We start from the raw sequence: 17,200 nt of genomic DNA on the forward strand, positions 1-17,200 counted from the left end.
CACAATCTGAAGCATTGAAATGACATCTCATACAGTCCATAATATATAATATACACACTGAAGCTCTTTTTGCTGTGCTGTGATTCTGCAGCCGGTTGGCGTGATGGACAGCCATGAGGAAAGGACGTTTTTTTATTTTTTATTGCTGGGTGAGTTAATACACACAAAAGCTTAAGATGCTACGCTGATGCTTTCTGACTGCGCTCTATGGCCATCCTCTCCAGCCGCTCCGTGTAGAACCCATTGAAATCCAGCCTGCGAATTACACGACAGCCGAGTTAGAACACAGTATTCCATACAGAACCACATTTATTCTTAAAACCCGGTTTACCTGTAGATGATGCTGATCATGCTGTGCTCGCAGTCGTTGGTGCTGTAGATGCTCAGCTTGTCCAGCAGGTCCAGCAGCAGCATGCTGAAGTTACTGTCAAACTTGCTGAGGGTGGCTTCAAAGCCTGCCTCTGACTGGTGGGAGTCTGCGTGCTCCGCTAGCAACTGAAGCAGTTAACACATGTTAGACCCAAAAGTACTATCGTGGACCGGTTGTTAAAGGACCATACCAGTGTAATTCTGACTTCTCTCCATCAGCAGAGATGCCTCCTGGCTGTATTCAACACATCTTGTGTGCATCTGTAGTTTTAACAACCGTTCACTGCCATTCATGTTGAAACGGTGTGTAAAAAAACTCTGAGACATTTAATGACATGTAGTAACACTGATTTGGTCCTTTAAGTAGTTGGAATATTTTCTGGTTTTGGTGTAATGTTGATGAACTTTTAACATGTTCACTTTTCCACACAGTCTACGTGTTTTTTTTTTTTTAAATACCTTTGAGCTCAGCCTCTTCTTCTCTGCCTCCTCAGCATGTTCGCTCTGAGCGGGAGGCCCGTCCGCCGCCCCTTGCTCCAGAGAGAGGCGCTCTAACCGCATGCTCTGAGTGAACCGCTGCAACGGTCCAGACAAGAAAAACCTCTTAGGACAAGGTTTTAATAGCAGTGTGTTCAATCAAAGCAAAATGCCATTTCAATCGTTAAAAATAGATGAAATCCGGGAGCAAACACAAGTGTCTGCTTTCACAAACCTGCATACAGTTTGTGTACATGACGCAGACGGACATGAGTTTGGAGAAGATCCGGAGGAGCTCAGGGTTGGTCAGCATGCAGTCCTTCAGGCAGTTGTCCAGGAAGCTGGTGTGGTGGCAAAGCACGTCGTCGATGTTCGACGCCTGCAGGGTGAGAAGACGGGACGCTCAACGCGACAGACTTTTCATTAAGACACAGGACCGTCAGCGGTGCGAACACGGCGAGCGACCGGAGCCGCTTCACTCACCGTTTTCAGGTTGTTCTCCATGATGTGCCACGTGGGCTCCATCACCTCGAACATCATGTAGTACTGGATGTTCTGCACAAAGTTGAGCATGCGCTGTCGGAGGGCGAACGCAGCAGAAAACCTGCACCGGAGGACATTTTGCTGTTTGAGATTTTATTTATTTTTTCTAACATAAATTCACCTCAAAATTCGACGTCAACTCACCATTTGGCACAATGTAAAGAGTACAGCTTGAAATCTTTGTTGCTGATCCACACGTTGCACAGCAGCCTCTCCGTGTGTTTGCAGTAGAACATGTGTCTGAACAACATCTGGTACCTCGTCAGGGCTTTCCTGGAACATTCAAACAAATTCAATGTTTCAAAATGTATTTGTAGATTACTTCTCAAACTCTACACTCGGACCAGCCCTATTCAGACCGTTTGCTGATTAAATGAATGAATGTAAATAATAATCGGACGGCCGCAGCTTATCCAGTTAATACAGCAATGGCTTCACTCAATTGCAGCAACTCAATTGATTGTTTACCGTGCAGTCACGGTTCTCCAGATGTTCTCTACATGTTCTCTAGAGAACATCAGTGTGAAAGAGATGTGAGCAAGATGGCAGCATGAACCAACCGACCTGCTGCTCTCAGTACTGTCCTTTGACTTTTGATGAGTTAAAAAAGAAAGAAAGAAAAAAATATATACTTCTTATTGACTTTCTAATAACATTCTATACTATACATTTTTTGACATAATATAATTTAGTCAAAAGTATCCACCTTTGAAAGTTGACAATAAATATTGTTGAAATGATTTGGAAATGCACATAGTTGATTAAAAAGATAGATATTATGAGGTTTGGATCCTCCTTGGGAATATTAACTGAATGACCTAATTTATTCAGTCGGATCAGCTCAGCACTTGGTCAGTCTGTGTGCTGTTTGCTTTATAAATAAAGTTGGATTGGATCTCCAAGTTAACATCTATATTCTTTTTGTTCAGTGTAAACACTTTAATAAACCTGTCCTTTACTGCCTTTTTTACTTTTTGTTTTTGTCATGCCATTGATTTGTCCGAGCATTTCTCAGAGCGTTAGAATCTGTAGCAACACGATGGATTTGTTGGTGATCAATACATCGCCCGGCATGCTGAAGAATCTTAAAAGTCAAGAAAACAAAAGGAAACATATTAATGAGATAAAATCAGCATGAGAGCAGAACCTGTTGATGATGAGTGAGAGCGGCCACTTGACGATGTAGTCGAAGGAGAAGGCCTCCAGGCCGCTGAGGGCCACGTCGGTCGGGTCTGCGTTGATGATGGCCTTCTCCTGCTTGGTCTCGATGGCCAGCACCCGCAGCAGCTGAGTGATGACGTCATGAGGCATCAAGTCAATCTGGAAGGAGGAACTTCAAACGTTAGGAAGTATGAAGCGGCATGACTCACAGTAAATGATGAGATCAGTCCCTCTGAAATCGGACTTTGTGCCGAGACAATTGGGATGTCTTTAATACATGTAATGACTGCTGTTAGCCATTTGGGGGCAGTTTTAGTACATTGACGTTTTCAATCGGAGCCGACAGTCTTGAGTGCTTGCAGTCTCACTTCCACCCACCTTGAGGTCGTCTTTGAAGGGGTCCGTGTTGGCTGTGCTCATCCTCAGAGCCAGCTCCAGCAGGGCCTCCAGTCTGGGAGGAACGATGTCATCCACGGGCTTCTTCAGCTCCTCCTCCGTCAGGTCCATGAAGTGCACAAAGAAATCTCCTTTGTCCATCAAAAAGTAGTGCTTGATGGATCTAATGAAAACAACACAGGCGGTATTAATAAAAGAAGAAAGGAAACTCTTTGTTCAGAGGATGGATTGAAGTAAAAAAAAGGAAGCTTTGAAGATAGCAGACACCACAACTGTGGTATTCTAGGAAATACAGAGAGCTTTCCCTGAAGGCATCCATCTCATCATTGTGTGAACTTGTTAGTCTTTAATGCAACCGATGTATTCTAAAATCCAACACTCCAGCTTTAAGACTTATCGTTTTAGCCAAGCTTTTTTATGAATGTTGGTTTTTCTCTATGTTAACTGTCTTGAGGTTAAATTACAGGAGCTCAAATGAGACACGAGGGCTTTTCAAAGATCACTATAAATACCATGAACCATTTACCTCAGGCGTGACACCAGCTCCTTCTCCTCCATGAGGAAGGCCAGCAGGACCTTGCTGGCGTAGTTGTAGGCTTTCTCTATCTGCTCCACGTAAGCCCTCTCCTTCAGGGTGTACAGGACCTCCTTGGCATCGGGACACGTCACATCGCGGCCGCACTCCCGCACCACGTTCAGGTATTTCCCTATAAAACCGCGGAAGGCTACTTTCATCTTTTTGTCTTAGAAACAATCATCATGTTTTATATTTGTTTCTTTTTTTAAATACCTGTGCTTAATATTTTGTCTGCCATTTTCTGTAGGAAGGAGGGAATCCGATGTTGCACGATGGTGTACCTCTGATCCCAGTACTTGTCATTGTAGTCCTCCTGGATCTTCTCCTTCTGCAGCTCGTGCTCCTCCACCATGAACTCACTGTGAGGACGTAAATCACATTTAAACACAAGGTGGATGTGGCGGCGTGAGTGTGTTTTGTTACTCAAACCGTGCCTGTACGGGTCCTTGATGATGCCCCGGTAGATCCACTTCTCCAGTATTTCAAAGTAAGGGACGCTGGCTGCTTTGGTGAGGTAGAGACACAGCTCCTGAGCCTGGCTGTCGCCCGTGAAGTTGAAGGTTCGATCGTGGAGAAGACTCAGCGTCGACCCGCCCATGCATTCTCCTTTGTCCACTGAGGATGCTGGGAAATGAACGGGAGACAATTATTTTGGATTTTATCCTAAATGAGTGCTGTTTTGGACCTCTAGGATAATCACAGCTGCATGAAACTTTACAATCACAAACTAGAGACTGAGTGCATTTAGAGATTACAGATTTTTTGCCATCCTATCGCTGAAAATCGCAGCATGGAATTTGAATTACTAATTTACTAATTCCAAAAAGCAAGTTGTTGCTGACAGAAAAGCATTAACCTGCACTACAACAGTATATATTTGTTTTATCTTGTTTTCATTCATGGTGAAATACAACAGATGCTGGCATCAACATTTTCCCAATCTGCTGGTGCTGCGTTCATCTCTGTAAACCTGGTTCAGAGCGCCCCCAAGTGGTTCAAAAGGACAATAGTCCTAAATATGAGTCTCTTTCAGACATTCACCTTCTTCGAAAAAGTTTGCTGGGAATTAAGATGATGTTCTTATGTTATAAAAGTCCCCATCTCACTTTTCTATTGAATATATGCAAAGTACCTGCAATATTAAAAAGTCTGAAATACATGCAAGTATGCAAGAATGCAGCAACACTAACATTCATACAGAACCAGGCAGAACTCATCATTTCAAATCAGGCTGGACCTCGTGTTCAGACTCTTACCAATGGAGGCCAGTATCTCCATAGTCCTCATGGTGGGCTGGATGTAAAACCAGAGCTTCTGCAGGGACAGCAGGCCCTGCCGCTGCAGGTGCTCCAGCTGAGTGACCAGGATCAGGTACTCCTTCATCAGGGTCCTCATGGCCGCTGTCAGCGCGTGGTTCACCTGGCCGTACTCGAAGGACGACTTCTCCTCAATGAAGCTTAAAGACAAATCGCGACACCGCCGTCCGGTGATTCGTCCACGTCATAAATGTGGAAAAACACAACATGTTTTGCATACTTACCGTGTTATAGTGGAGTAATACGATGCGACTGGTAATATTCTGTTCACCAGCTCTTTGATAGACATGTCCAGCGTTGAATCGACGATGAAGGAGCGATTCTGCCTCCCCAGCACAGGCTGAGCTGTGATGTCACGGCCATCGACTCCGACCAGGACAAAAAGCAGATCCTCCACCAGGGCTTGTTCCTGAGCTGGCAGCGGCATCGTACCTGAACAACGATGAACACATTCTCTGGAGTACACCAGCATCTTGCAGCAGACTGTATGCAGCAGAAATTAACTCGAAGCCGACTTACCAATGGCTACGGCCGGATCTCCCGGTGGAGTCGGGCTGGTGATGAAGTCTCCGAGGAGAGCGGGACGGTCATAAACCCAGTTAGGAAACACAGGGTTGGGCTGGGTGGGGTTCTTCTTGTTGTGTTTGTCTCGCAGCATCTTCCGCGTGACTTCAGCAGGCTGCAGACAAAATAACAAATGTACAGAGATGATTCACAACTAGGATCACCCATGAAACATATGTCTTATTAAAGCTATTCAAAAGGTGCAACAAGCAGTTCTGGTTAAGATAATGAGCAGCATATTAACCACTGGATAATCACCAGCGGGCTCATTAAAGTATTTAAGCCTTTTCACAGTTTAGTGTGCCGACTTTAGTTTGATTTCTCTCAGTTTCCTTCATGTCTCGGGAAGTGACCCACCCTGCAGTTTCATGGGCCGACCTAACCTTCAGACCTGCCTCTGAATACGATTCGCTCACCAGAGGGGCGTTGGAGCTGGCCGTCACGTTGCCGAGCTTCTTTCGCAGCTCATCCAGTTCCTGCATGGACATCTTGGTGCTGGTCTGAGGCAGCGTGTAACTGGTAGTAGTGGTTGACATTGTGTTTGCCGATGACTCCGACCTCTCTTTGGCATTCTGCTGAAGAAACTGGAGTGTCTGTGAGATAAAAGGGTTAATGGTTAAGCTTCAATAACACAGTTTATCTAACTAACTAATCATTCTTTCGATCATAAACATTTAAAAACTGTAACACCAAAAAATGAAATAAATACATTTGAAAAAATAACAAATTAAACCATATAAACTATGTATTACCTCTTTATCCTCACAGAGTTTGGAGAGCAGATAAAGCAGAGGGTCGAGGTTTCGAACATTTTTGGACTTGAGCTCCTCGTACTTCCTCAAGAAGTCCTCTGGGGTTTTAGAGAACTCGGCTAATTTCACCTAGAAATGATATAACGGCCAACATCACAGGAATATCCAGTTAGCAAACATGATTATAAAATTACATATAACATCAGCTTTTCCTGTCTACTGGCTGTTTTGTATTTAAATTATGTTGGACATGTATTCGTCCCCAACTCTTTTCAAAGAATCATTTTGGGAACATTTAACAACCTAAACAATGATGCATTTCATCGGTTCGTAGCCTCATCAATGTTTAGGACATTCGGATGACTTCTGTCATGTTTCCACACACCTGGACACATGTGACACCCACCTTGGCACTATGAGCGGACACCGTGGTCGTGACGTAGGGAGTCCTGTGTTTCTGCAGCAGGTCTATGTAGCCCTCTGCTCCATCGCCTCCTCGGACATGAAGAAGGCTGAGCAGCTCGTTCACGTCATGATGGATCCTGAACTCACTCATAGCTCAGGCAGCTGGAATGACGACCACCTTATTAAGGAGAGAAACGCAGGGGTTTTCTCCCTATCTTAGCCTCAAATACAGTCGATACCTATGAGCTAATTTAACTAATTCTGGCTCAACTGGCAGTTCTTCTCTCGGGAGCACTCGCAAGTGATGCTGAGCTAACAGTTATTTGATGCTAGCTTGCTAACTGGCTAAACAGCCAGCAAAGGGTGAAATGAACTACCGGGATGCTAACTGCGTAGCTAGCTAATCCCGAATGATGCGTACAATTTCCCGAACAGTTAATAACAACGTAGTTTCGTAATCACAAGCCTTATTACAGGTGTAACCCAAGTCTCTCCTGAGCACCAGGCGTGTCTGGTTCAATAACAGGAGCCAGCAAACAGCGGAGCAGGGAACGCGCCTACTACTAGTCAAATTCTTCTTCTTCTGTTGCTGTAATCCATGCAGTACTGGCGCCACACTGTCCCCGCAGGTTAAACATGACACTACAGGTTTATCAATTAGCTGATAATTAAATCACTACATTCATTGCATTCATATATAACACTTATTTCAATCCTGAAACATTCACAAAATTGTATTTATAGTTAGTTTTGGTAATGACTATTTATTGATGCAAATAGCATCATAGCCATAGCTATGGTTCGCGTTAGCTTGTATGTGTGTGCTAACTACTTCACATCAGACTGCTTCAGTAACGAAGGTCAGTACAAAGCTGGCTTTGCCTCGACACTGACCCTTGTAAAAGGATCTGTCCCAATCATACGGGACCCAGCAACTTCACCTGAGCCACATAGGCGAGCCATAGCGATACATCCATGTAAACATTGGTGCATGCTACAGCTAGTGTAAGCGGCATCCTCTCCATCGCTCTCCAAATAGGCGATGCGGGCACAGAAACAGCCTGTTCTCAGGAGAGCTCATTTGAGCAACTTTTAGACAGCTGAAATTCAGGACCATGGATGAGTTTGGGGCAATGCATATCAAATAAAGTGTTGTTGGACCTCTGACAGCTGTGTGGAATTTATGAAAATCAGTATAATAGGGGACCTTTAATATATAATTTTTTATTATTGCAAATTCTTATTATTATTACCAATCAAACCATTTGGTAACAATTGCCTTTTCTGTCCACTAGATGGTGCTGAGATTTTTCGTGGTGAAGATGAACTGAGAGAAAGCTTTATCTTATTAGATAAAACCAGATGGAAACCTGCGGTTCTCAAAGGTGAACGCTGAAGTGCCATAAACTGCATTTTGGCTGAAGGAGATTTTTCTGAAGGGAACTTCACAGTCTCTGTTAACAACAGCTCTGGTGGTCCGAGTCTGTCTGTATCTGATAAACTCACTTTCAGTGGGGGGCGGAACCAGGCCACAGAGCACTTTATATATTAAACATGAGGGGAATTTACATAAATTAATAAAACTCAGCAAGTTATATTTCCCTAAGATGTTGCAATGATGATAAGGAAAAGGTTTTTTATCTAGAGGTTTGAGTGCTTTCTTGTACAAGTGTTGACGTTCTTCTTTTTCACATAATGTAAAAGAAAATATAGGAAGATCCCATTAAAAATTAAAAAATTAAATAAATAAATATAGGACAAACGATAATAAATAATGAAAAAGTTAAAAACAGAAAAAACAACAACAATAATAAGATAATAATAACAACGATAATCTGCAGTTACTGCTTTTTACAAAATTAATCTGTACAGTTGTTGCTTGCCCCGTTTTGTATCGCTATTTTGTTCTTTTATATTTCATATTTTATTCTTGCTACTCTGTGCGCCCTTAAATGTCCCCGGCGACAAATAAAGTTGTGCTTAATTGAATTGAATTGAAATATGATACAGGACAAGAAATGTGCATTTATTTATTTGACAAAACGCTATTCTTCTGCTTTATTATCATTATTAGTATATTACTAATTTATTTAGGATTTATTTAAATCTTTATTTAGGATTTATTTAAATCTTTATTTGTATTTTCCTATTTATTTATTTCCCATGTATTAATGCATATTTTGATTGCGCTGATTTCTACAATACAGAGAAAAAAGACCAACAAATCATTTGTGATTGTATTACTATTTGAATTGTATATCGATTTGCTTCTCAATAAAAATCATTAAAGCAGATAAAAATCTTGAGAATCTGAAATGCCACTAAACTACGGCTCTATTTGCTTTTATTTTGAAAAACGACGACACGGCGGAAGTAAACAGTAATCACGTTACAACCCGGAAGAATTGCCTTTCTCCGATTAACGTTTGAATAGACGAGAATGAGCAATTTATCTTGTGAAGAAACGATTAAACGCGATGCTGCTAACAACGTAGAGCCTCCGAGGGTCATATTCGTGTCTTAATCTGCGGCGACCGGAGCAGGTAGAGGCGGTCGAGCGAGAGCAGCAACGCCCTGATGCCAGCCACCCCGTCCGTCGGAGAAAAATATCCTCACTCTGTTTACAAATCGGCAGGGAGAAATTGTTTCCCCGCAGTGTGTCGTTAGCTAACCGCGCGGTTGCGTGTTGTGTTTTTTGTAGACGAACAAAAGAAAAAGAAGGAAAAAACATGGCTGAACTACATGTCGTGGAACCGAGCGGCACTGGCACTATAGAGCAGCAGCCCGAGCACCGCGACGTGCGGGGCTCCGTGCGCCTGGCGTCGCCCACTCTCGTGGTTCCGCCGCGGAGCAGCCAGCTCAGTCCCAGTGGGGGGTCGAGCGGCAGCGGCGGGCGCTCCGTGTTCGGCTTCCCCGCGAAAAGCAACCCGAGCTCCCCGTCCGAGCCGGCGGACAAGCCGGGTTCACGTTGGGTCCGCCTGAACGTCGGGGGGACCTACTTCATCACGACCAAGCAGACGCTGTGTCGGGACCCGAAATCCTTCCTGTTCCGACTGTGTCAAGAAGACCCGGACCTGGACTCCGACAAAGTGAGTCCTGATAACAGGCTTCATTTGATATATTTGTAGTTTGACGTGTCGCCTAATGGCCAGTAATATCGTATATTACTCATGGGACGATGTCACCATTATTTTGGCCAAAATAACTGCGATTCACGATAATCATCAAAATACACTTTAAATGGCACTAAAACACTCTGGAATCATGTTACATTTAGTTTAAAAACATATATTTATTATCGCATGATAGATTAACGTGTATTTTTTTGTGGGAAAAATTATGAGTTTTTCCATCATGATCAAATCCTACATCATCCCTTCCCTCATACACACAAACCAATAAATCGTAAAACCGCATAAAAATTGGGGGAAAATAAAATGCAGGGGAAAATATGCCCGTTTGTATTAATAGGATTAAAATAAAATGGGACATAATAACCATCTTCCAATGTCTTTTCTCGAACAAATTTGTCCTGTTTCAGTTTGTTTTTATTTTTTAATATGTCATCACATTCTGTAAAGTTTAATATTCTATTTAAAATTCTACCCGCCATTACAAAAGGCATGTCAAGTTACAGATTGTATTGTTCTGTGTAATAGGGACCAAACGATATAGAATTTTATCACAGATCAAGATAAACACTTATCTTAAGTTGATCGTGGAGAATTTCGGTTTAACGGGACAATTGTGATTTAAGAACTCTTTCTAGCTCACTATCATGGTGGAGAAGAAAAAAATAGAAAAATACAAAATACATTTAATTAATTATTTATGCAGGGAGACATTGGGGAATGTGGGGAATTCAAGAAAACTGCGTTAGTGAGTTTTAAGAAGACATTTCTTGGTGAATCCCCCTCTCAAGCGTCAACCTTTTTGATATTTTCCCACAGGATGAGACCGGAGCCTACCTGATCGACAGGGACCCCACGTACTTCGGCCCCATCCTGAATTACCTTCGGCACGGGAAACTCATCATGGATAAAAACCTGGCCGAGGAAGGTAAAATGTCTCCTTTTCAATTCAATTACATTACATTTTATTTATGGTGTCATATAACAGCAGTTATCTCAGGACACTTTACACAGGACGAGAACGTCCAGAATTCTCCTGGCAGGAGTCGAGTTAGTAACAGTAGAGATGCAGGTTTTAATCAGTTTTTTTAATCCATAATCAGCCGCCTTAATCATACTGGCAGTAAGCAAACAGGACCAGGGCGTCAATGCAGTCAGGATCAGGTTCCACCACGGTCCGGGAAACCAGCGATATGAGAAAGCAAAGGAATCCGGGGAACGCTAGCAGCATAACTAAGAGCCGGTCTCCCAAAGCTGGAAGATGGTTCCACAGAAAAGGAACCCTGCATTTGCAGAGTAGTGCTCTGCTAGCATAGGGTTTAATGATCTCTTTAAGATATGATGGTGCCTGACCATTAAGAGCCTTATTAGGTGAGGATGATTTTACAGGGAGCTGGTGCAGAGAAGCCAATACAAGAGATGTGATCCCCTTTTCTAGTTTTAGTTCGGACCAGCTGGAGAGATTTAAGGGATTTATTGGAACAGCCCGATAATAAGGAATGGGGATAATTGTTAGTGTTTAGAAAACCAAACAGTGAAGCGTAACAATTTGGTGTTTTTCGCGTCAGGTGTTCTCGAGGAAGCCGAGTTCTACAACATCGCGTCCCTGGTGAGGCTGGTCAAAGAGAGAATACGGGACAACGAGAACCGGACATCTCAGGTACGGGACCCCAGAAACGGATAAAACCTTCAAAATAACTTTCCGTCTGTGCGTGTGTGTGTGAGTGCTGATGTTGCTCTCTGTGTGTGTTGTTGTTGCGTCCATCAGGGTCCAGTGAAGCATGTTTATCGGGTTCTGCAGTGCCAAGAGGAGGAACTCACACAGATGGTCTCAACCATGTCGGACGGTTGGAAGTTTGAGCAGGTGCAGAAAATACAGATTTTTTTTGTTTTGGTTCACGCTTCAGTTGTTTCCAAGCTCCTGTGTGGAGCCCAAAAACATCTCAATATAAAGGGTATCTATCTAGAGAAAAACCACGGTAATCATTTTTAGGCTTTGTAAGCAAATGTATGTGTGTATATATATATATATATATATATATACACAAGTATAAAAATAAGTATAAAAACGACTGATAGATGGCTTCATTTGAGGCCGCTGCTTATGATCATTTCAAACATATTCAATGCATCACTTTATACACAGATTACAGATAGCTGAAAATTCGACTTGAGTACGTTACCTCGTTACCTCCCCTCTAAAAAAATAATGAACGTGAAATGAAAATTATAATGAATTAGTTTGGTGACTTTATTAATCATTTAGTCAATAAAGTGTCTGAAAATAGTCAAATATATATTTTTCTGAAGCTTGAGGAACGTCTTCAAACTGTTTGTTTTGTTGGACCAACTATCCAACACCTAAATATCTTTGTATAATTTATAATGATATAAAACGGAGAAAAGAACGGGGGGAGGGACATTCACATTTCTGAAATAGAAATATTACCCAGAATGCAGGTTGTTGGAGTTGTCTGCTCCAGTCACAGAACTCTTCTGTCTTTCCCGTCCTCAGCTTATAAGCATCGGCTCTTCTTATAACTATGGTAACGAGGACCAGGCAGAGTTTCTATGTGTGGTTTCCCGGGAACTCAACAACTCCACCAACGGCATCGTCATCGAGCCCACCGAGAAGGCCAAGGTGAGCGACCGGCTGAAGAAAAGATTCAAACTGTTAATTTGTTTCAAGAATATTACGATAAAACCATCCATTAATGATGAATAATCATGAAATAGTCATTAATTATTGTCTAGAATAGCTAATGTAATGTTTATTATAAATCTGAGGAAAATCAGAAACATTGTTGATTTTGGTGTTTTTGTGAGATTTGTTGTTAATAATAAAAATATGAAATATCACCAATAACATCATCAAGAACACAAGGTTTTAAAAAAACGGAAAATGTTTCACATAATGTTTTATTCAACTTTAAATTGTATAAAAGATGAGAAAAGTAAATCCTCACATTTGAGGAACTTGAAAATTTAACATTTGTTTTCCTTTTATAAATGACTTGGGATTTTAGCGTGTTTCTGTCTGTCCTCACAGATCCTTCAGGAGCGAGGCTCGCGGATGTGAGGAGACCCCGACGCCGAGCTCAATAACACTTTATCAACATAAACAAAACAATAACACAAAAATTTTCTCCAGTCTTCATCCTCAACTTTCCCCCGTATCTTCTGCCATCGCCTTCATCACCGCCTCCCCGTCCCCCCCTCCCTCCTCCTCTGGTGCCTTTCCACAGCAGGAGGCTACCCGACACCTCCCCCCCCCCCCCCCCCCCCTCCAGTGCTGCAACACAGCCCCAACTTGTCTCCTCCGTCGCCAGCTGTGGAACACTTCAGCTGGAGTTTAAAAAGGGATTACAAGTGAGTGGTATTCCTCATAGCAGCTGTTTTTTTGGTGGTCAGTGTCACCACAGTGCAGGCTACGCTTCCGATTGTAGCCCGTATTATTGTCAGTGGATGGACGCCACATCACAGAGCTGCTAGAAATCATCATCGTCATTATCATCATCATCACTTTTACATCCGGCTCTGTTGACTTAGCAGAAATCACCTCAGGACTCTCAAGGGACACAACGCCACTGACTGAGCCTCTTTACCTGAATCTGGTCATGGAGTGAATGGCCGCCGCGGCCGCAACAAGACAGAGCCGGGAGGGTGGAGGTGGAGCAGGCGGCATGACGAAGAGTGGTCTCCTCCGCTCTCTCTTGAATCTCCAGAAATGGAGCAACAAACTTGTCATCTTGCGGGCGTCCTGTCTCGGTGAATCTTGAAAAAAAAAGCGGCATCCTTCTCCTCCTGTTTCCTGTTCTTTTGGGCCTCCATCTGGTCGCCCCTCCCCCCAGGGAGAAAATCTGGGGATGTTTCCGCTCAAAAAGAAGACTCTAAAAAGACTACACCCGTGTACAAATCCGTCAAGGCATGTGAGGAATCTATATAAATCAATAGGCTACATGATGAAATTATATGAAATGCAAAATGGTGTAATGACTGATTTCTGTATCATAGTTGTCATATATTTACATATTATTGGGTGGGTGAGTCTATTTAAAACAATTGAGCAAAATATCACTTTTCATCACCAGTTTTCTTCTGAAGGTTTTTCCGGTAACATGGATGTACGTGTATGTAGTGCCTCTTTTCTGCTTTCTGTCCACAGCTCGAATATCACAACCTTTCTTCAGCTGCACGTTTTCTGTCGTGTTCTGAGAAAAAAAAAACAACAAAAAAAGAAACCCGCCAGATATTGTTGTTTTCTCTTCGATATCATACTCTGATCTCTTGCATATCTTAAAATTGTAATCGGGGATAAGGAGACGTGTGATTTGTCCGGTGTTGTGACTGCGATTTGCACCGGAGTCGGTCCGGGTGCTGCCCCGAACCCCTAAAGCGCCTCGTGCTTCTCTGCTCACTCTGCCTCCGTCGCCCATCCTCAACTCACTGTGTTGTCTCACACTCTGCATCGTCGTAGCAACTATATATATATATATATATATATATATATATATATATATATATATTACTCGCAGAAACCCAATGTTATCTCGTGAGAAAGCTGTTGTTACCAGTGCAGAGTTTGAGTCATATTTACACATATCAGATGGAGAATCGAAACATCTCCCGTTTTTTAAATTACTGAAGCTACAAATGATCTTTTTAAAATCGCTGGCGTCGACACCTTTCTTTGTATACAGAACATATCTGATGCGGTTGTGTTTTATCCAGCATGAACAAAAAGAATGCCAGGAAAAAAAGAAAAAAAAGCTGTACCTGTGCTGTTGTCCTGCTCCCTGATGTTCGATGAGGCCAAAACTTTGATGTGATTTCTTCTTTGTTTATTTCCCTCTCACGTTGCACGTTGTGCAGGTTAATTCTGCCAATCGGAGTTTTGAGCAAAAAAATGTCCCCCCCCCCCCCTCCCTTGTTGTGTCTCTGGGCCTTTTGCAAAGCACCTTGGCTGTTGTTTCCCCCTCGTCTGTGCCCGGTGTTGTGCCTTTTTGACCTGTGTTGTGCACAGTTGTTCTCCCCTCGTATCAGACGGTGCCTCTCGTACCTTAAAAAAGCCAGGAGGCACCACACCTGAGGTATGATGTGTAATGAGGTCTTTAGCTTGTTTTCTATTGTTAATGTTTCAGTGAGAGGCGAGCCTGACAAACCTGTCGTCCATCTGCATTTATTTTTTCATTTTAATGCTACCGACAAACTGAAAACGATGACCAGCTGCTTTCTTTGTGCCATTTTGCTTTTCGCCAGAACCCCTCCCGAAATCTTGTGTCTGAAGCAGTAAACACTCATGCATTGTTTTACCGAAATGGGAGGGAAGTGGGGAGTGATGAACGGCAGGAAGAGGAGTCGGAGCAGAGTTCCCTCCTCTGCTTTTATCTTAGTAAAACTCCAGCAGTGCACTTTGTCATCGGAAATCAATTCAACTATTAAACTCGACGTCAGTTGGCTTCGTTTTTTCCCCATAAGTTGCATGCTGAAGCCGTCTCTGATGACTCAATCCTTTTAGATGTGTGTAATCCACTTTTTAAAGCACTTATTGTACCTGTCACCTCCGTGGACCGGTTGTACACCCCCACCATGGTTGTGTAGTTCAGTTGTTCCCAAACTGGGGGTCCGTTGGGCCCCAGAAGAAGTCGAGAGATGGTTAAAGAAAATATAGAAAACATATTTGTTTGCAGATAATTTACTTTGTCACTGTATTTAAAACAAATACCTGTACTTTCTTCTCCTCACATTTTCAAAACAGGCTCGTTACTTTAGTTTTAATGCAATTGTGGGGAATTAAAGTTTTTTTTTATTTGAAGCAAGTTAGCCTTGTAAAAAAGAGTCAGTAAAAATGTCCTTCATATGGATACATTTTACTTTCTACTTTGAGTACATTTTAGAGCCTGTACACTGGGCAGTTTTATTTGAGTAAAATTATTGAAACAAAGTGTTTTTTAAAAGGGTCACAAGCCAAACAGGTTGGGAACCACTGACCTTGCTGAACCATGTTTTTTTTTAAACTTAACATAAAAGAAAAACTTTAAACCATAATTTTTTACTTTCACCTAGCTGACAGATTATGTGCAATTTTAACAAATCTGCAAAAAGAAAAGAAATGTGTGTGTGTGTGTATATATATATATATATATATATATATATTTACATCTGTGTGTATGTATGTGTATATATATATATATATATATATATATTTACATGTGTAATATATATGTTGTCCGGGCACGTGAAAACACAAGAGCATGCATCGTTCTAGAGACTCTGATGTGGATTTTGTCTGACCTCTGTGTTGGTGCAAAGTGTATGTGATGCATGGGGGGGGGGGGGGGGGGCAGCAGAGGGAAGGCATGGCTCCGTGGTACGTAGGTGTAGATTTCTTGTTTGGAACAGTTGGTCTCCAACTAGATGTATTCTCTACTCACATGTACCGTTTCTTTGTCGGTTTCTTTGTCACTTACTGGTAGATGCAGAATAGCTAACTTCGAACACAAACCAACCAATCCGATTGCAGACCCTGACCCCGCCCCTTGGTTTATTAAACATTTTACCGCAGCTCAACACTAAAAGTTTTTTTTTTTCTTTTTTTTTGTTAAATCCACGGATGATGTTGCCAGTTAATCTGTAAACACCTGCATGCGTTTGTGTACATGCGCGCTTGTACGCTCATTTAGAGGTATTGGGAAAAAAATGTCACCTATTAACTGTTACTTTGTGTTCATTTATCAACAGTATTGATGTCAAGTGTGAATATTGTCAAACGGAGACGTTAGAGAAAAATGTTTGGACGCTGACGCAACTTTTTTTTTGTCCAATTGTTTGTTTCACTTTTATTTATTTTATATATTTTTTGGAATTTTGTCTACCAATGTTGTTTCTTCACATGTAACAATTTTAACAAAACCCAGTCTGGTTTTTAAATCATAAAATGTGTCTGTTTAAAAAAAAAACTGTTTACTGTCCCTTCTGTTTACTGTGGATTCAAAAAGATGATGAACCTACGGAAGTTTATCTAATGTTGAGGAGGGAAATTAAGCAGTTTATCGTAGTACTCAAGTGTAATTAAAACAACATAAAAGTGAACAGTAGAATATAGCAGCCTACTTTAGCAAAGTGTCCCCAATATTTTTTGTGGCAAATTGTATCAGCACTGATGCCAAGTATTGTTCTTTCAAAGGTCCCATATAATGTGTTTCATTTTTAATGACAATGTGCCGGCTCCGGTTTGTTAGCTTGTGTGTGCTAACCACTTCACATCGGACTGCTTCAGTAACGAGGGTCAGTACAAAGCTGGCTTTGCCTCGACACTGACCCTCGTAAAAGGATCTGTCCCAACCATACGGGACCCAGCAACTTCACCTGAGCCACATAGGCGAGCCATAGCGATACATCCATGTAAACATTGGCGCATGCTAGCGTAAGCGGCATCCTCTCCATCGCTCTCCAATTGGCGATGACAGACGGAGCTCATTAGCATTTAAAGGTGCAGGCACAGAAACA

The 17,200-nt window shown here is 42.2% G+C and overlaps 2 protein-coding genes across 2 annotated transcripts; one reads left to right on the forward strand and one right to left on the reverse strand.

The window, feature by feature from the left end:
• Nucleotides 1-177: 177 nt before the first annotated feature.
• On the reverse strand, nucleotides 178-7,112 carry tubgcp2 (tubulin gamma complex component 2). Its single transcript, XM_084039982.1, has 17 exons — nucleotides 6,562-7,112; nucleotides 6,156-6,284; nucleotides 5,820-5,996; nucleotides 5,359-5,518; nucleotides 5,064-5,271; nucleotides 4,780-4,979; nucleotides 3,958-4,147; nucleotides 3,737-3,882; nucleotides 3,473-3,653; nucleotides 2,929-3,109; nucleotides 2,537-2,709; nucleotides 1,534-1,662; nucleotides 1,330-1,450; nucleotides 1,082-1,225; nucleotides 829-945; nucleotides 332-495; nucleotides 178-255 (listed from the first exon to the last, which is right to left on the reverse strand). The coding sequence occupies exons 1-17, from the start codon at nucleotides 6,709-6,711 to the stop codon at nucleotides 180-182; spliced, it is 2,646 nt and encodes an 881-aa protein (XP_083896108.1). The 5' UTR covers nucleotides 6,712-7,112; the 3' UTR covers nucleotides 178-179.
• A 1,828-nt stretch (nucleotides 7,113-8,940) lies between these two features.
• Nucleotides 8,941-15,943, forward strand: kctd2 (potassium channel tetramerization domain containing 2). The gene is made up of 6 exons (XM_084039506.1): nucleotides 8,941-9,649; nucleotides 10,511-10,619; nucleotides 11,260-11,351; nucleotides 11,460-11,555; nucleotides 12,207-12,332; nucleotides 12,741-15,943. Exons 1-6 carry the CDS (start codon nucleotides 9,290-9,292, stop codon nucleotides 12,768-12,770), a joined length of 813 nt encoding a protein of 270 aa, XP_083895632.1. The 5' UTR covers nucleotides 8,941-9,289; the 3' UTR covers nucleotides 12,771-15,943.
• Nucleotides 15,944-17,200: the final 1,257 nt, after the last annotated feature.

Source organism: Eutrigla gurnardus (genome assembly GCF_963514095.1).
Source record: "Eutrigla gurnardus genome assembly, chromosome: 22".
NCBI lineage: Eukaryota > Metazoa > Chordata > Actinopteri > Perciformes > Triglidae > Eutrigla > Eutrigla gurnardus.

Coding starts and splice junctions, on each gene's coding strand:
- tubgcp2 (XM_084039982.1), bottom strand. CDS start 6,711: ATGAGTGAGTTCAGGATCCATCATGACGTGAACGAGCTGCTCAGCCTT. Junction 4,148..4,779: donor GGAGATACTGGCCTCCATTG/GTAAGAGTCTGA, acceptor TTCATTTCCCAG/CATCCTCAGTGGACAAAGGA. Junction 2,710..2,928: donor CCTTCAAAGACGACCTCAAG/GTGGGTGGAAGT, acceptor TCCTCCTTCCAG/ATTGACTTGATGCCTCATGA.
- kctd2 (XM_084039506.1), top strand. CDS start 9,290: ATGGCTGAACTACATGTCGTGGAACCGAGCGGCACTGGCACTATAGAG. Junction 9,650..10,510: donor CGGACCTGGACTCCGACAAA/GTGAGTCCTGAT, acceptor ATTTTCCCACAG/GATGAGACCGGAGCCTACCT. Junction 12,333..12,740: donor AGCCCACCGAGAAGGCCAAG/GTGAGCGACCGG, acceptor CTGTCCTCACAG/ATCCTTCAGGAGCGAGGCTC.